The sequence below is a fragment of the Malania oleifera genome, chromosome 1, assembly GCF_029873635.1.
Source record: "Malania oleifera isolate guangnan ecotype guangnan chromosome 1, ASM2987363v1, whole genome shotgun sequence".
Lineage (NCBI taxonomy): Eukaryota > Viridiplantae > Streptophyta > Magnoliopsida > Santalales > Ximeniaceae > Malania > Malania oleifera.
In genome coordinates, this window is record NC_080417.1 from 115,197,249 (window position 1) to 115,216,284 (window position 19,036).

Genomic DNA, 19,036 nt, shown 5'->3' on the forward strand with positions numbered 1-19,036 from the left:
CAAAAGAAACAATATTAATTTTAAGTAAATGACTACTAGTACATTTTTAGGGTAGAGTATTAACTGCACGAAGCGCTCCAATCCATAAAAAATTTCAATGAAAAATTGAACAGCTTATACAACAAAAAAATCATTACAAAAACAAAAAATTGAAATCATTATGGGATGATCATTTGGAAACAGCTTATACAACAAAAAATCATCATTGGCACAATTTCAAATCTTTGCTCAACAATTCAGTTTCTTAGGAAAACCCAATCATTGCAATTCCATTATGTAACTACAAGTGGTAGAATATGATTGCTGAGCTATCTACTAACCAAAAAAGTGAACTTCAGACCCAGTTGTCTTTGAAGGGCTCAAAATGGCTGAATTGAAACACTCTTTGGATCCAGGAAAGTAGTCCACATTTTAGGAGCTAGAGTAGCTCAATCAAAACATAAGACTTTTGATGGATCATGATGTTGCTATTTTCCATCCTCTGTTTTGGAATAAGAAGTTGCACTCACAATACAGCCTGAGCACTTGAGCATGTGATGTTTGGATTTGGAAAAGAGTATCTTATAATGTTCAATGATTGCTCCTTGACCATGTCAAACACAGCTAGTTCACCGTCAGCTTGCTGCGAATCAGGAGCAGATTCCCGAATACTGAACCTGATCTGAGGGTCCAGACCATGCAGGGCTTGAGCTGGGAGAGAGGGGTAAGCACAACTGGGTTGACATATGAAAGAATAGAGGAGGCCCATGTGTTTAATAGCCAAAAAGTGAAGGAGCAAGTGCCTGATTTTGAAGGGCCCGCAGAGTAAAAGGCTACTAACTCTCCAAAGTTGGCAAAAGAATTGGGCTGAGGTGGGCTAGAACCAAATAATTTGAAAAGTAGATCAGCGGAAAAGCGGCAGTTAATGCCAACTTCTTGGACTACACAGGCAAAGGAGCACATGTCAACGCACACCAATGACGGCAGATGCAGTCCCCCTTAGGATGAAGAGCTGACACAGCAACTGTGGGCTGGAGTTCCTGCTGGTGGGGCTCAATCGAAGGCTTCATCTTCAACAAGAAAGGCTGCCTGACCACTCTCCCTCCCAGCTCAGAAATGGAGTCGTAGATTTTTGGCTGACCTTTCGAATTGAAGCCCTCCAGAAAGGCAAAGGTCCTCCACCCACCTTTGTTTTTCTCCGTTAAGGCAAGGAATCTGCCAAATTTGTTCTCACAAAGTTGGAGCCTCAGCATCTTCTCCTTCGACCTCGTACTGCTCATCCACAAAGGGAAAATACACCTGTTCATGAGATTTCCCCAAATATTGTTGTCCGCCACTAGGAACCACTCAATTCCCTCCATGAAAAGGACGATGGAGGTCCTCCTCCCATTTCAATTTTCAGTGATTCTGAGAAGATCCACCTTCTCCCCATCGAGCGCAACATCAAAAGATTTCCACTCAATGAAAACAGAGATCCTGCAATCACGATGCATGACGCAGTCATTGGAGCAGGAAAACAGAGAAATCTGGTCTTCTTGGCATCAGAGCACTGTTGAGGTAGAGCATCAGAGCAGCACCGGCAAAATCCACTGTGAAACTTCACGAAAAGAGGGAGACCCACTCGTACTCAAGGACTGACAGATACCTTATTTTCTATAATTGGGAGGAACACTACCCAAAAACTACCCAATCTTTGCTCCCTCAACCCATTTCAGATCATTTTCCCATCTTGCTTGACACAAGGAATCAGGTGGGAGCCAACTCCCTTCTGTTTTGAGAATATGTAGCTCAAACATAAAGAGTTTGATGATCTGGTCAAAAATTCCTGGCTTGAACTACAGGTGGAAGGGAAGGCAAGCTTTGTGGTTGCTTGAAAACTTAAAATGCTGGAAGAGAAACTGAAGTGGTGGAACAAGAATTTTTTTTGGCAACATCACTGTAAGGAAGAAAGATATTCTTAATTCCATAGTGACATTAAGGAGTTAGATGATTAAGAGCTTAGAGAGGGCCTTAATGCAGAGAAATTGATTCAGAAGGCTCTCTCAAAAAAGATCTCACTGAAGTCATCACTTCAGAGGAAATTGCTTGGACAAAAAAAAAATCCAGATCATGGTGACTGAAGGAGGGGGGCAGGACTACTGGCTTTTTCCACCAAGCTACTAATGCACATCATAGACTCAACATGCTAACAAGAATCAAAGCGGAAGAAGAGATTTTAGTGGAAGAAAGGGATAGGAAAAAAAAGGGGGGAGTCTTCAACTTTAACAAGAACCTCTATTCTGAGCCCAAAGACCATAGCTTGATGGCATTACATTTAGAAATCTAAGCTCTTCCACAGTGTGGTGGCTTGAGAACATTTTGAGGAGGAAATTCTTCAAGCCCTTAGGAGTTGTAATGGGGACATGGTTTTAAATAAAGGCCACGACTGTTACGTAACGCCATTACGTAACAGTTTTTGGGGTTACCGATACCGTTACACACCGCGAAATCGGTGGGAAGAAAAATCACAGCTGTAGGGCTGTTACGGACCGCGACCGTTATGTAAAGGCCGCTATGGCCGTTACGTAACCGCTACAGGACTGTTACATCAAAAAATGTATTTTATTTTTACTTTTTCTTCTCACTTTTTCCTTCTCATTCATAAATCATTCTCAATAAACCATATGGTGAGTGGGGGAAAAGATTATAATGAGGATGACAATGATACAAAATTTACTATTTCTTTAAATACTCACAAGAGATGCATTAATTAACAATTTGAAAAATACTAACTTAGGAAAATATTTTATTTTGACAATATTAGTAATGTGATATTTATGTTCTATATTTTCAACTTCAACCTTCTTTCTTTTCTAGCTATTTTATATTTGTATTATTCGTATGTCTTATGTTTCTAATAGATTAATGGAGTGTATAATGTATTTTATTTTATTAATTAATTTAGCACACATAAGAATTTATTACAGATAAGAAAAAATGTGAAGTATAAATGCGTACACGCATAATTTTTCCATCAATGGTGGTTTAAAACAGATTTAAACTTGTTGCCCTTACCAAAAAACTTAGTTACTCGAACTAAAGGATCCAAAATACACTAAAACTCTTTCTAAGAAGGGCTAAAAGCTTAAAACATGCAAGTATGCTAATATGCACAAGGTTGTGCATGCTTTAAAAAAAAATTCACGGCCTTTACACCCGCTTCCCGTTATGTAACATCCGCTACTCCTGCTTCCCGTTACTGTTATGTTACGCTACCTACTACCGCGATTTAAAACCATGAATGGGGACAAACTCCCAGCCCTGATGGTTTCAACATGGAATTCTTCCAAAGGTACTGGGACATCCTCAAACAGGACAATATCAATGTTTTCGAGGACTCCCACAATTCTAGGAGATTTGTGACTAGCATCAATTCAACCTTCGTCTCCTTGATCCCTAAAAATGAAAGAGCCTGCAACATTAAAGATTTTCGCCCTTTCAGGCCTTGTTGGCAGCCTCTATAAAGTCATCTCCAAAGTCTTTGCAGCTAGGCTCACAGTAGCAATTTCAGAAATCACAGCAAATCATCAGCGTGCCTTCATCGCAAGCAAGCATATCTTGGACGCCTCCTTGATTGTGAATGAGGCAGTGGATGACCACATTAAGGGTAGCAAAAGAAGAGTGATGTACAGCGTGCCTTCATCGCAAGCAAGCATATCTTGGACGCCTCCTTGATTGTGAATGAGGCAGTGGATGACCACATTAAGGGTAGCAAAAGAAGAGTGATGTGCAAGCTGGATATAGAGAAGGTGTTTGACTATATGAACTGAGATTTTTTGCTGTATATCCTGAGGAGAATTGGTTTTAGGGAGCTCTGGTACAGCCAGATCAGTCATTGTATCTCCATCCCCTCCTTCGCAGTGTTTTTCATGGTTGCGCTGATGAAGGGGGGTTCTTTAAAGGGCTAAGCATCGGTAGGAATAATGGAATTATGGAAGTCTCACATCATCTGTTTGCATATGACACTATCATATTCAGCAAAGATGATCCTGAGCAAATTCTCAATCTTAGATCCATACTCCTTGGGTTTGAGGCAGTCTCAAGCTTAAAGAACCTGGGCAAAAGCCAAATCATTCCAATCAGGGCCTGTGATCATGGGCCTTTTCTAGCCAGTCTTTTAGGCTGCAAGCTTGGAGCCTTTCCTATCACTTATCTGAGTCTCCCACAGTCCCACTGGGAGCCAAATTCAAAGACGAGAATTTGGGACCCAATAATTGGCAAATTTGAAAGGAAGTTGGCTGGTTGAAAAAGGAATCACTTGTCAGAAAAATGCAGACTCACACTCATTAAGAGCACTCTCTCCAATCTTTCAGTCTACTTCATGTCTCTTTTTCACATTCTTAATCTTGTAGCCAAAAGATGGAAAATCATTCAAAGAAGATTCTTTTGGGGAATATGGGTGAGGACTTTCAAAATCATCTCATTGAATAGGGAGACGTTAAACAGCCCATGCAAAAGGTTTAGGCAATTAGGCCTCAGTTGCCTTCTCAACTTCGATAAGGCTCTTCTGAAAAGTGGTTATGGAGGAGATTCATGGTTGAGAGGAAGCATTTCTGAAGAGAAGTCATTGCTAATGAATATGGCCTACATCACAATGTCTGGATGTTAAATGAGATGAATGAACCCCAGCACAGGCATATGGGACTCTGGAGATAAATCAAGAGAGGATGGAATAACTTCTTCCCTCACATTTTCTTTCAGGTGGAAAATGGGGACAATTTCTATTTTTGGCATATGTGCGATGAATCCCAGCTCAGTTCCAAATACCCCTCTATCTTCAAGCTAGCTTGCAACAAAGACTCCCTTATTAGCCAGAACCTGGAGCTCTCTAGCCAGGGGTTGATCTGGAATATTCCTTTAATAAGGAATGCTTTTGACCGGGAGAAGAATATTTTGACAGATTTCTTCAGTTACTTCTATAAATTTCAGTGTCAGGGCACCTCCAATAAGCCCAAGTGGTCCTTGAGCGAGAATGGTATTTTACTGCCACTTCTTACTTCAATCCCTTTAATTTCCCTTGGGTTCTCATTTTAAAACAGCGGCCCCCTCAAAGGTCGCTTTTTCCACATGGGAAGCAACTCTTGGCAAGATCCTTACCCTTGATAACCTTCAGCTCCTGGATAGGTGTTTTCCATGCCTTGAACAAGCTGAACCGGTTGATCACATCCTTCTGCATTGTTCTTGGACCAGAAACCTTTGGAGCTTGACCATTTCCATGGTCAGGAAGAGGTGGGTCACTGCAGCTTCGGTGGAGGGTGAGTTATGGACTTGGGCTAGGATCCGAGCAAATAGTTCAGAAGGAAGTCCCTTTCCCTCAAGGCAAAAAAGAGCTTTTGAGGGAACACCTTCCCCTCTGCAGGCTGTCCAAGACCTTTGATTAGCTTTGATAAATGTTTTAAAAGGCTCAATCAAGGCTTGCCTCAAGGCAAGGCATGCCTAAAACGCCTTGAGGCTCAATCTTAAATACCAAATTCCAAAAAGGCTAACGCATTACATGCTGAGGCTTACGCATTTTTACAAAAAGCATGCCTTTTGCACCTTTTTAGTTGATGCTTATGCATTTTGGGTGCGTGATTCTCAAGTAAGAATTGGTTAGAAAATTTTAACTACATATTTGTATAAAAGGAATGTCATAATATGAGTTTATTTCTAAAATTATTGAACCTCAACCTTTCCAAAAAAACTGAATTATATCCTACATCATGAAAATAGTTTGAACTTTGTAACAGTATAGCTATCTCTTGTCATGATGTCATGTATTCAAGTTCGCATATTTTTAATGGCTGACCGGTATTTTGCAAAGTACATCTAGGTTTTCTTTTTTACATTATATTTATGATTTTCTTAATTTTTACTTTATTTTAAACATATTTTTATCTTAAAAACAAATTCTTAAAGGGCTTATGCCCCAACGCCTTAAGGCTTACACCTTGCCTCTTAAGGGTTAAAATGCCTCTCCTTATGCCTTTGCCTTTTAAAACATTTTCTCTCATTGGCATGGTAAGCTCATTGGAAGGGACATTTATGTAATTCTTGATTTTCTTGACACCTTACAGTGACGATTGTAATGTTTAACCTATTGCCAGAATGCTGTACTTGGGTGGCATCCCCTAGATGCCTTTTCCTCAATAATAAATTGTATCTTTGCTGATCAAAGAAAAAGAAGCATATACATAGACTAAAAAATAAAACAAAAAAATTACAACAGTGAAGAAACGGATCATGACTGCTCTTTTACATTTCTAGCTTTCTGTTGTTTTGGTTTTCATCTGTTTCACAAGAAACTGAAAACTGGATTTTCTGGTTTTCTGTTGTTTTGTTTTGACAACCTATTGCCAGAATACTATAATATCCAAAATTAAATCACTCATTTTATGCATAATTTTAATTAAAATTTAAATAATAAAACCAAGTGAATTTAAAATATAATTAAAATAAAAAATATCCATAAATTTGAAAAAAAATTTAAAAAGTCATTTAAAAAGTACTTTTACTATTTTTCAATTGTCATGTACAATGAGAATGTTCCTGTAGCACTAAAAGTGAGTTTTGAAATAAAATAAAATATAATATATCTTCTATTTTGTTTTTAAAAAAAATATATTTGTATTTTCTAACATTTTAATCATATTTTTTAAATTATTATTTAAATCAAGGGCAAAAATGATCATCTGTTCTATCAGGTTTTTAATTCGTTTTGGTTTCAGAAATATTAACCATTGCAGGCTTTTGGTTTTTTAATTCTAGTTTTAGTTTTCATTTCTGAATTTCATTTTTATAATTTTTGCCAGTAGTACCAAACAACCCCTAAAATGATTAAAGAATCACCCCAAAAATTTAAAATAAAAAATAAAATGATACTTCGAGAAATAACAGTAATGAATATAAATATCTAGGCAAGAAGGAAGTAATAATGGTTTAACTTACTGCTGCAGGAGATGCATAAGTTCGATGATCTTCAAAAATGACCTTGAGTGATGGGATGTTAATGATAGGCAACTGGAGTCTCGATACTTCAAATGTCTTCCCTGTTTTCTATATCATCAAAATGGTGGGAAAGGATGGGAAAGAAAAGGGGAAAAAAATTGCTGTCACGTGAACTGAATCAATGGTTTTTGAGAAAATGATGAAATTTTCAACAGCTGGCATCTGATTAAGAGAAAATCACTAAGTGCAACGAACAAGAAGAAATTTTTTGTAATTTATTTAAGAACATTAAAAAAATTCTTTCCCATTTTTAGATTTGATGTTTTTTTTTTTTTTTTTTTTTTGCATTATCAAGATCAATTATTCTCAAATCACAAACTCTGATTTGAAGGCTAGCACAAAACCACCATAAGCTGCATACAAAATAGAGTCACTGATAATGTCAACCAAGCCAAAGAGAGAAGCTCCAGCACTTGTCATCACCTGAACAATTTGAAGAAAGTCCTTTAAAAATAATTCCTGTGTCGTCTTAGACTGGTGACTACATGCCAAGACTTCCAACATATGTGCAACTGCAACGTCAAACATCCCAAGAAAGGCATACCACCTGAAGTAAACCATAATATTTTACTAAGAAACTCAGAACATTAAAAATGCTGAAACTGTCACTGGGAAACCAATGCAAACCACTATAATGCCAATCCAATATTACTCACTGTCCTATGTGGAAGTGAACATGATCTTTGACACGACTCCATGTAGTTCCTTTATACACAGAAAGAGCATTTCTATATGTGCGAATTGCATGTTTAATCTGAAAAGGTGGGAGAGTAACTTCTCAAAATATGAAAGCACTTACTAGGAGAATCAGCAAATTTCGCATTGTTTGGTGATATAGATACCAACCTGATCACAGCTTTTATAAATATCTCCAGAGAGAACAAGATGAAATCCATACTTGCGTAACATGGGTGGTTTGGAAAACAAGTAGCAATAAGATGCTTGTTCAAGCATTACAGCCGAATGTAAAGGTTCCTACCAGAGAAAAAAATATTCAGGAACAAAAACTAGATATATAATTCCAATGTTCTTTTCAACTACTTGGGCATTACCTCACCAGAAATACGGAAGTAAACACCAGCAGCTTCTTTGAACTGATCTCTTGCCTTCAACATTTCTACCCACCACAGACCACACCGTGTAGCATTTTGTCGAGCAGACAAACCAATTTTCTGCAAGAATATAATTTATTACAACTTAGCAAGGTCATCAAAACATAATCAGCCAGAACAAATTCCAAGCAATGCAATGAATTTTTTTATCCTGCACCATGTAACAAAGTACGATGAGGAAGTGAGATATACAAGTGAGGTAAGCAAACATTTCTAGAGACGGTGAGGATCTAGACAGTAAACCTTATATCTGAGAATAAACACAAGATTTTCAAATCAGATGAGTGATGATTTATAGTGGTGATAGATAAGCAGTATCCACTAGGCAAGAGACCCATTGAGATGAAATATATTGTTGGATGAGTATGGAGTTGACAAATGTCGCCTGCTATGAAAGAACGGATGAAGTAGAGCCATTTGTCCACGAATGACAAATGATTGGTATTAGAGCTTGCTAGAAAAGGTTAAGGATTACTACAAGCATTCCTCGACAGGCCTCAAGCAGAGAGACCTGGCCAACTCACAGTAATTCATCCTAATGATCCAAGCTTAATTCGGGACCCTAGCACATATACTGTAATTAACCCCCATTCAGAGGCATATCTGTCCTCCCCTAACAATGCAGGCCACTAACTGTTCCTTTTTATGATATGATGAAAATCATTTGCTAACAGCCACCTCAAAGGTTAGTCAAATAAGAAAACAACAACAAAAATAATAATAATGGATACAAGGCTATAAATAAAAGCTATGTAAATTAACTGAAAAAGCTTTAGCCTTGCCTCAGCTGACATTAATTTCTTGGTTCACTAGGGAATTAAAATCAACAACTTTTTTCTTTATTTTGGCATTACTATCACCTTGAGAAAATCCTTGTTTCTGTTTAGATTCATTTTATTGAACATTAAATTTAGTAATTGAGATCATTTTTTAGAATTTTTTTCCCAAAGTTACTCTGGAAAAGGTCCTCCACAATTGCCCCTTCATGATTATTAATGGATTTAAGGAATCTGAAAAGGTCACTTTTTACTCCAATGGCTATCAATTTACATTAAACCAGCATTTCTATCTTGAATTTAGATAAAATTTCAGCTGTACTTAATCATATGTGCATAAACATAAGGACATAAATATAGAACCACAGAGTATGTACATATATACATACACACCTTTTTTCCAGAAGATGTTATAAGAAGATTACAAACTACTTATGAAATTGCAATTCCAATTTCCAGGATTGATGTCATAATTACATTTTCTCCTCAGGAAATAAGAAAAGTCACATCCTAATAATTTCACTTTTGAGAGATTTGTTAAGAGAATATAAACTTTAAAAAAGAGGAGGATAAAAAATCCCACTAGAGAAAAACCAGAAATTACATAAACCCCACTCTACAATCACATTGCAAACTCCCTAAGAGATAACTCCAATTTTTAATTAGAATGCACACTCAAAATTTTATCAGAAAAGAACTGTACATACAAGATAAGTACTAAATGCATTTTCCATGCAAAACTCGGACTCCTTTCTTGATTGATCCAACATGAAGAACGTAAGTCCAATCATTTCCTGCAAAAAATGTGACCAAAAAGAAAGCATGACAAAAAAATGATAATGATTGTTGAGAAATTATCCAGAAGCAATAGCATAAATTACTAACTACAATACGAAACAAGTAAAAGAAATCGCAAGATAACAGGCGATCAGAAAATGACAATCTTGCAAACTGAATGCAAAGACCATTAATTTTGTACTATTATACCCCAAGGGTAGTGCACTCAACTACATCAAAATCAGATCACAGAATTCAGTAGACAGAATTCAGGAAAAATTAAAAATTCACTGAGAACCATGTATCCACTTAAATCTGTCAGTTCAACTATCCATGCCAAGATAGTTATATGTACACACACACAAGTACATATGATATGAAAATCCATAAGCATATGTATCCATGCAGTCAATAACATAATGTCAATGCAACAAAGCAAATCACAAGGGAGCAAACAATCATAACCAGAAGAAGAGAGATCACTCGCCCTAATCCATGAGACACAAATAATTTCAAAAAAAGAAGGAAAGAAATGAAGACAATATCATGGTCAAATTTGTGCTGAAGACAGGAATTTCCCGTAGTTTGTCTCAATTTTGTTTTGTTAAGCAAAGGTTACAGGAAAGTAAATCGTAGCCGGAATGAAATATAAGATTTTTTCATTTTAAACAAAGATTAGTGAAAAACTAAATCCTAGTTGGAATGCAATACAAACCATCTATAGATAAATCAAGAAATTATATACTTAGTTCAGACTTCAGAGCCAATTTGATGTTTCCTCAAGTTCAAAAGGCTTACACCTCACCTTGCACCTTGCATCTTAAAACATAGCTATCAATACAAGTTTTTACATGCATGAAATTACATTTTTGCACAATGATGTAGGACAAGTATTAGAATTTATATATAGAGATAGAATTGAGAGAGATGAAGAAGAGAAGCAGCAGCAGCAGGAATACAGAACAGAGAGAACTTAGAAGTGGAAGGTACAATACAGGGGTGAGACAGAATTAGAAGAGAGATAAAAAAAGGAAGAAGAGGAAGAAAGGAGGAGGAGGAAGAAGAAGAAGAGGGAAAAGAACAGCAGGAACCTGCAGAAGAGAGAGAGAGAGAGAGAGACAGACAGAGAGACAGGGAAACTGCAATAGTGCAATTTGATTCAAACAATAACTGTACATCCACTAGCATGCTCAGCATTTAAACCACTAATACAACTAACACATATGTCCCAACTAAACACATAATTACAAATACTACAAGACGAATCTAGAAAATACACAGATATCCTCTATACACATCTTTTCTAAACCTTCTTAAGCCTATGCTCAAAATACGTGTGCCGAATGGACGGCCTAGAGGGTATAGGCGGTCCTCCATCATTTTCCCCCAGCTGAAAGGAACTCTGCTCCGTAGAGTGGGACTGCAAATATGACTCCAACAAGTCAGGAGCACTGTCATGAACATCATCCTCCGCAAGCCATGTAGGCAGACTTGGGATGACCTCTCCACTGAATCAAGTAGCGATGAAAACCACCATGAGAAGACGTCACGAACTCATCATCCAAGATAGACTCCAATGTTTACTGTCGAGAAATAGAGGAAGGTTGAGGAGCTGCTGAACCTGCATGGGCCTCAAATGGCAAACCAAAAGGCTCAAAAGTGCCTCAGTAAGGTATCAAATCTTCTACATTAAGAACTGGACTAATGGTCATTAATAGGTAAATCAAGTAAATATGCATTAGGTCCAATTTTCTTCAGGATAAGGAAAGGGCCAATGGCATAAGCATGGAGCTTTTTAAATGAATTTCTAGGGTAGCGTTCAGGTCTTATGTGAACATGACACTATCACCTACACTAAACTCTCTAGCTCTATGATGTACATCTGCAGCAAGTTTATAATCCATATTGCTCATAGCAAGTTTTTGCCTGACCTCAGCATGCAGCTCATGAATGTGATGGACAAAATACTCGGCAGGCTCAGAAATACGGACATCTGGTGGCAAAGGAACAAGATCAATGGGTGCACGGGGTTTGTAACTGAATACACACTCAAAAGGACTCTTACCCATGGACCTATTCACAGAATTATTATAAGCAAACTCAACAGTAGGTAGCACCAAGTCCCAAATGCCCTGTTTTTCTCATACAACACACCTAAGCAGGTCACCAAGACTACTATTCACAACCTTAGTCTGCCCATCAATTTCCCCCCGGGGGGAGGGGGGCAAGCGGAAGAAAGTAGCAAGTGAGTCCCACACATTTTCCAAAATGTCTTCCAAAAGTAGCTGGAGAACTTGATATCCCTATCAGACACTATGGAGGTCAGCAACCATGCAATTTGACAATCACTTTGAAGAAAAAATTAGCTAAATGAGATGCATTTGAAAGCTTATTACATGGAATGAAATGTGCCATCTTGGAGAATCTGTCAACAACAACAAATATGGAATCATGTCCCCAGGCTGTTTTGGGGAGTCCAAGAACAAAATCCATACTCAGGTCTCTCCAAAGCATGTGTGGCAACCGCAGAGGGGTATAAAGGCCAGTGTTGTCTCTCTTAGCTTTGGCTAACTGACAGGTGCGACACTGAGACACTATCCTAGCAACATCCCTCTTTAAGGAAAGACAATAAAACCTATCCTCAAATAAGGTAATGGTTTCATCTCTCCCCAGGTGGCCAGCTAACCCTCCGACATGCAATTCCCAAACTAAAAGATCTCTAATGGAAGTAAAAGTAATGCATAACCTAGTAACTTTAAATAGGTATCCCTCCCAGATGATATAATCTATAAAATCCCTACAGTGGCCCTCACTCATCTCTTGGAAGATAATCCCAAAATAAAGGCAAGTGCAGTACTTGTCCTTCAAACGATCAAACCCAATGACCTCGGCTCTCAAGATATGGAGAATAATTTCTACCCTACTAAGGCCATCAGCAAATTTATTCTCCACAGCGGAACGATGTTTAAGAACAAAAGTGTACTCATTGAGGAACTCTAACCAATCAACATGCTTCGAACTCAACTTCTTCTGCGAGCTTAGATAACGCAAAGCAAGGTGGTCAGAGAAGAGTACAAACTCTTGGGGCAACAAGTAGTATCTCCAATGTTGAAGGGATCTAACTACAACATAAAACTCTTTATCGTATGCGTTATATCTCTGTTAGGCATCTAAGAGTTTTTCATTTAAAAATGCTATAGGATGTCCCTCTTGACTCAATACCCCACCTATACCCTATCAAAAAGGCATCACAAGTCACCTCAAAAACTCCACTGAAGTCCGGATGCCTAAGTATAGGTGCTTAAGTCATTTTTGTTTGACCTCTCTAAAAGCTCTAGCAACTTATGGGGTCCAATGAAATTCTCCTTTCTTCAAACACTCAGTGATAGGATCCATGATGGTGCAAAAATGCCCTATGAATCACCTTTAGAAAGTAGTGAGGCCATGAAAACTAAAAACCTCAATAACAGTCCTAGGCTCAAGCTAGACTCTTATGACTATTAACTTTTTCTAGATTGGTGGCTATTCCCTGCGCAGAAATCACAAAACTAAGCAAGAGCACACTAGACTATAAGAAGCTACACTTTTTGAGGTTAGCAAACAACTTCACTTTCCTCAAGGTGGCAAAGACATCATGAAGATGTATCCAGTGCTCCTCCCAAGACTTATTGTAAACCAATATATCATCAAAGAAGACCACTAGGAACTTCCCTATAAATGGCTGCAAAATATGTGTCATAACCCTGATAAAAGTGTTGTGCACATTAGAAAGTCCAATTGGCATGACCAACCACTCAAACAAACCATCCTGGGTCTTAAAGGCCATTTTCCACTCATCTCCCGATCTAGTTCTAATTTGGTGATACCCACTACACAAGCCAATCTTGGAGTACCAACTAGAGCCAGCCAGCATGTCAAGCATATCCTCAAGTCGATGGATAGGGAACCTATACTTGATGGCAATTTTTTTGATGGGTCTACTATCCAGACAAATCCTCCAAGACCCATCTTTTTTTGGAGTTACGAGAGCTGGTATAGCACATGGACTAAGGCTATGTCTCACAAAACCCTTGTCAAGGAGTTTTCCTACCTAACTATTCATTTCAGCACGCTCTTTAGGGTTCGTCCTACAATGTGACAAGTTAGGTAACTATGAACCTGGAATGAGATCTATGGTATGCCAAATGCCTTGCATAGGTGGTAGCTCACTAGGTAACTCAATAGGCACAAGATCAGAGAACTCAACTAGCAACTCTCCTACCTCAGGTGGACACTCACATGAAGACTCTTGATCCTCGAAAGGAAACCCTCAAGCAATGACTACTAAAATGCACTTGTTTTCTAAGCTCTCTAGCTCAAAATCCCTATGATCAAGCAAGTGAATATTTCTTTGAACTGGGGCTTGAAGGACAATCTTGTTCCTTAACTTAGGATCTTTGGAGTTGGGCTTGGTAGAGGTCAAAATGATGTTCTTATCATTGTGCCTAATTAAATAAGTGTTTTCCTTACCATGATTGGTTACATCATGATCAAATAACCACGATCGCCCTAATAGGACATGAGCCACATCCACCAGGAGTACATCGTAATAGACCCTATCCTTATAATCATCCATTTGGATGGGTACAAGACACCTCTAGGTAACTGGTCAATTTGTCCTTTTTACCCAATTCACCTTAAAAGGCTGAGGGTGTGGCCCTCCTTTTAAGGTTTAATCTTCCTAGAGCAGCCTTGGAGATCACATTCATGCTACTATCCCCATCAATAGCTTACATGTCCTATCTCCACAATGAATGAAAGTGTAGAAATAATGGTTTTCCACTTCACACTATCCATGGTAGTGGATAAGACACACTTAACCACACTGTGGCGGTCATCCTCCTCAAAATCATCTACAAGCTCACCCTCGTCTCCTGAGTACACAACAGTATCTACAACCTGATCCTCACAATCGGGTAGATCATCAATCTCAAGCTCTAAAGCTAAAGCTCAATGGGGGCAACGGGAAGGAATATGACCTCTAGCATGGCAATGATGACACTGCACAGATGAGCTATTGCACACACCATCTCCCTGTTAACCCTTTACAAAATAAATTATTTGGCTCTAATAGCACACGCTGATCTCCAAATCAATCAAGAAACATGGAAGCTCAAACTTCCTTTACTCATTCTGAAGCCCTAGCCCCATTAACCACCACCCAGCTGCAATGGTGCACCTGTAACAAACTACTAGAGCCAGTGAACAAGAAGCATGGAAAAATAAGCCCTTCTCTCCTCCCTCCACCAGAAACCAACAGCAAATTGTCTTCTCCATCAAGTCTCTTTAAATACCAGTAAGGCAGTAACCGAACACAAAATCACAGTGAAGAAAAGATATTGAATGCCATTTCACTATGCAAGCCATTGAACTTACTAGCAATCCGATTCAGTGTTAATCAACTGATTCGATGATGGAAGCGTATTTTTACCACCATCAACAATATTATACTGGTCATAAAGGAAGATATTTAGAATGGCTCTCCTTCAAACCTTTAAAGCTGAAAAGAAAACTATAAAGCTCAAGCAGGTGAACGATGTGTTTCTTCAAGTGTGAGACTGCTGGCAGGAAAACATCTTCCATTTTTGACAGAATATAAATGGGTATTGAAACAAATGAATTTCTTTTGGTTGGCTAAATTTGAAGGCTTTTGGGTTAGAACCTTCAAAATTTCTTAGATTCTTTTATGGCCAATGCAATGGGCATATTCATTTCTGCTGAGAAGTTTTTGGCTTCAGGAAGGGGCCTCTCTGTGGCAATTCTGGACACCTCTGAGGCTTCAGGATCAGGATGATGAACTCTTCTCAAATCTTTGGGATATTTTGTTAATGGTGCTTCTGAGAGCCTGGGAAAGGTCAAGTCCAGAGGACAGAACATTTAGGGAGTAGTGTGATTGATTTGTAAGGATTGGAGTTCCATAACGTCACTGATGATGAAGCAGTAGGGAAGCAGGCCGGCATTTAGTTTTCCTAAGGCTGTCTCAAAAGCCAAAGGAGGATGTCATGAAATTTGGAAACTTCCCTGAATAGAAATGGAATTATGCTGACAATCTTCGCCAACATTCACAGGTTGGCAGAATGGTTGTTGCAGATAAGAGAGATTTTGAGCCCAATCTTAGGACTGAATTGTTTTCAAATTTTGAAAGAGATGAGCTGCAGGGTATCTTAACAAATAATACAGTGATTGGGGGTTGGGCCAGAATTAAAGGTGGTTACTTCATTTGGGCCAGAGGGGTTTACAGCAAGGACTGTGTCTCCAGTTAACACTGGTGGACTTATTATTATAAAAATTAAAATATATATATATATACAGAATTAAAAGGGGAGGGTGTTGGGCTGCAAAGGCTTGGGTTAGGAAACTCAATAGAATAAAGCCCGATTCGAGAAAATTTCCAGGCCAATTTCTGAAGCAGAACCTGGTGAGGAGTTGAGCACTGATCAGATTGAAGAGAAATTCTGGCAAGTAATAGAATAGATATTGCCAAGGTTGGGGACAAGGAACTGATACTGTTGCAGAGTCAGGCATTTTTGGAGCAGAAAGCAGGCTAATCCCGTGGAGAATTGCACGCAAAATCTACTTAGGAAATACGAGAGATCAGTTCCAACTTCCGAATGTGGCTCATGATGTGCACAGCTCAATTGAGGCGAGGAAGGTTTGTTGCTTGATAAACTGAGGGAAATGGAACACAACACAGATTATAACACTGATTATTTTATTTTTTTGGGTAAGTAAATGAAACTTTATTGAAGAGGCATCAAGGGGACAACAGCCCATGGTACAGTAAGTCAAGCACCTTGAAGAGTGTCGCACAAGTCAAAAATCACATAATAATCATTAACAATAGTCCCACTATGCCAAGCTATTGACCACACTAAATCAGTGTTCTTTGCTGTTTTGGATTGCTGAGGCTGAATTTTTAAACACTCGCCTATTCCTCTCCTTCCAAACTCACCAGAAAATTGCAAGGGGAATGAGGGGCATTAAGGAGTTAAAAATTCAGTTGAGGACCTTGAGGTTAAGCTGCATGGTTGCAATATCTCCAATCTGTCTACAGAGAGTACAGGGAGGGGAAGAAAATTGAGGAAAGGAGAGATCTCCTCAGTCTTCTGATCTAGGTCAGGTTGGTGTTCACCATCCGAATGATATTGCAAGGCCAAACAAAATCACTGCCTCGAAAAAAAGGGGGAAATTATAGAATTAAAAGGAAATAAAAAAAGCCTAGGGCTTTTCCTCTGGGCAATTTGGGAGTTATCCAACTGCAGTTGAGTATGAATATTTTTCTCTTCTGGGAAAAAAAATTCAGAAAGGACTTAAATCATGGTCTGATTAATTTAATGATTTTATGAACCAATTTGACATTATAATTCGACAATTATTTTTAAAGCAAAAGAAATTTATTAAGAGCAAGCATCATATTTCAATCCAGAAATAACTTGGAATCATTTTTGTCAAATCAAATGAGGAGGAACTGCCTATGTTCGTCTGTAACACAGGGAGGGGTCATGGCATTGTTCATCCCTCCCAACACCTATCAAATGGTTAAAGTAGATGTTTGATCCCACTCCAGTTGATGTTTGGTACCAAAACAAAGGAAGAGAGCTTCACAAGTGTTCTTTTATAGTCCTTCTAAAGAATCAAACTTATGTCAATATCCATTGCCATGAAAACTCTATTTACAAGTCAACCAAAAAGCCAAAGTTTTAATTTAGTGATTCCAAATCCTTCAACCACCTTAAAGGTTCAAAGATTATTCAAGCTTGAAATGCTAGACATCATAAAGTTATAATTTGGAATATTTGATCATCAGCATATTTTTGAAGAATATGCGGTGTGCACATATGAACTTCAACATAGAGAAAGTCAGAAAACCGCACAGCATAGCACATGAATATAAATTAATTCATGGGCCTTGTGAGAATTATGGGTCCAAGATCGTACCTCATCAACTCAAAGACAGCTTTCTTTTATATTTTGCTGCCCACCGTGCAGCTTAGCATTGATTTTGCAAGTCATATGCCATATTAACCCTTCACATTGTGTGGATAAAAAGTAATATACATGCTTCCTACCCAAAAATCAGAATATTTATATGCTACATTGTTTTTCCTTCAAAAGATTTAAATTCAGATATTTGTAATAGTAAATTAAATTTGATATCTGCTAAAGCACGGTAATAGAAGGGGATCCTAGGCACAACAGTAAAGTTGTCACTGTGTGACTTGGAGGTCACGGGTTCGAAGCATGGAAACAACCTCTTGCAATAAATGTAAGGTAAGACTACGTACTGTTGGCCTAACAAGGCTTGATTTCGTTTTGATAATGACAAACCAAGGCATCTAATTGTGCTATCAAGTGTATTTACAGGTATCATAGTTTAAAAGCACAATGAAAGATGAATGAAGTCATGAAGAATACAAGTAAATCAAATATGACTATTGAAGAAAAGCTTGGATGAAGATCAAGCTTAAGGATATGAAGACTTAGTTAGTTTATAATGTGTATTGTAAATTAGGCTTTATGTAAGTACTTCTCAATTGGTTTTTGTTTTGAAGCTCTTAGGATAATTACTTGGGACTTAGATACCTTTTTTAAAGACTTGGAAAATATTTTTACAAAGTCCAAATATTATTTCAAAATGTTGAAAATCATTTTTGGAATCAAAAAGCTAAAGGAATATTGAATTTCAACATGTTTGGGCGCCTGAGGCAAGTGCTCAGTTAACCGAAGGCAAAAATCTGAACAAACTAGTTTGGCATCAGAGAGTTCGGGCGACCGAACCATTGGTTCAGTCGACCGAATGGCTACTACCATTATATAGTTCTAGACAATATTGGTTCGGGCGACCGAACTTCAGGTTCAGTCGACCGAAAGGCTACTGCCATTTTTGAAATTCATATTTTAATCGGTTCAGGCGACCAAACTCCAGTTCAGTTAACCGAAGTGCGCGATAAGTTTCGCGAACGGCCGAAAATCTTTCTGATTTTTTAATATAATGTTACCAAAACTTGCACAAACGGTCATAATTCAAACCTAGCCATTTATAGCTAACCCTAATCATGTTAGGGCAAGAAAAACAAGAGAGAACACATTGATTTACATTGTAAATTGCTGTTGCGTGCTGTTCTTGCTGAAAACTATTTTTTTGGTATATTTTTGAAGTTCTAAGCTTTCAAAAACCCAGAAAACCGAGCCTATCTCCTTGAACTTCTTAGCAAATATTCTTTGAGAGTATTGTAGCGTTTATTGAGCACGAATCTGCTCTAGTTAGAGAGTTTTCTTTGTACAAAAATCAGTTCTTGATTTCTCTGTGTAAAGTAACGGCTCTAA

At 38.1% G+C, this 19,036-nt stretch overlaps 1 protein-coding gene across 4 annotated transcripts in view; it reads right to left on the reverse strand.

Annotated features, from left to right (window-relative positions):
• The window catches only part of LOC131146026 (uncharacterized), a 68,501-nt gene that overhangs the window by 25,168 nt on the left and 24,297 nt on the right, over nt 1–19,036 (reverse strand). For all 4 annotated transcript variants that reach the window (XM_058095303.1, XM_058095295.1, XM_058095312.1 and 1 more), the window contains exons 11-16: nt 9,601–9,687; nt 8,058–8,177; nt 7,852–7,980; nt 7,662–7,759; nt 7,429–7,552; nt 6,946–7,053 (exon numbers count right to left, since the gene is read on the reverse strand). In XM_058095303.1, coding sequence (XP_057951286.1) covers nt 6,946–7,053; nt 7,429–7,552; nt 7,662–7,759; nt 7,852–7,980; nt 8,058–8,177; nt 9,601–9,687 — 666 coding nt within the window. The remainder of the gene's footprint in view (nt 1–6,945; nt 7,054–7,428; nt 7,553–7,661; nt 7,760–7,851; nt 7,981–8,057; nt 8,178–9,600; nt 9,688–19,036) is intronic.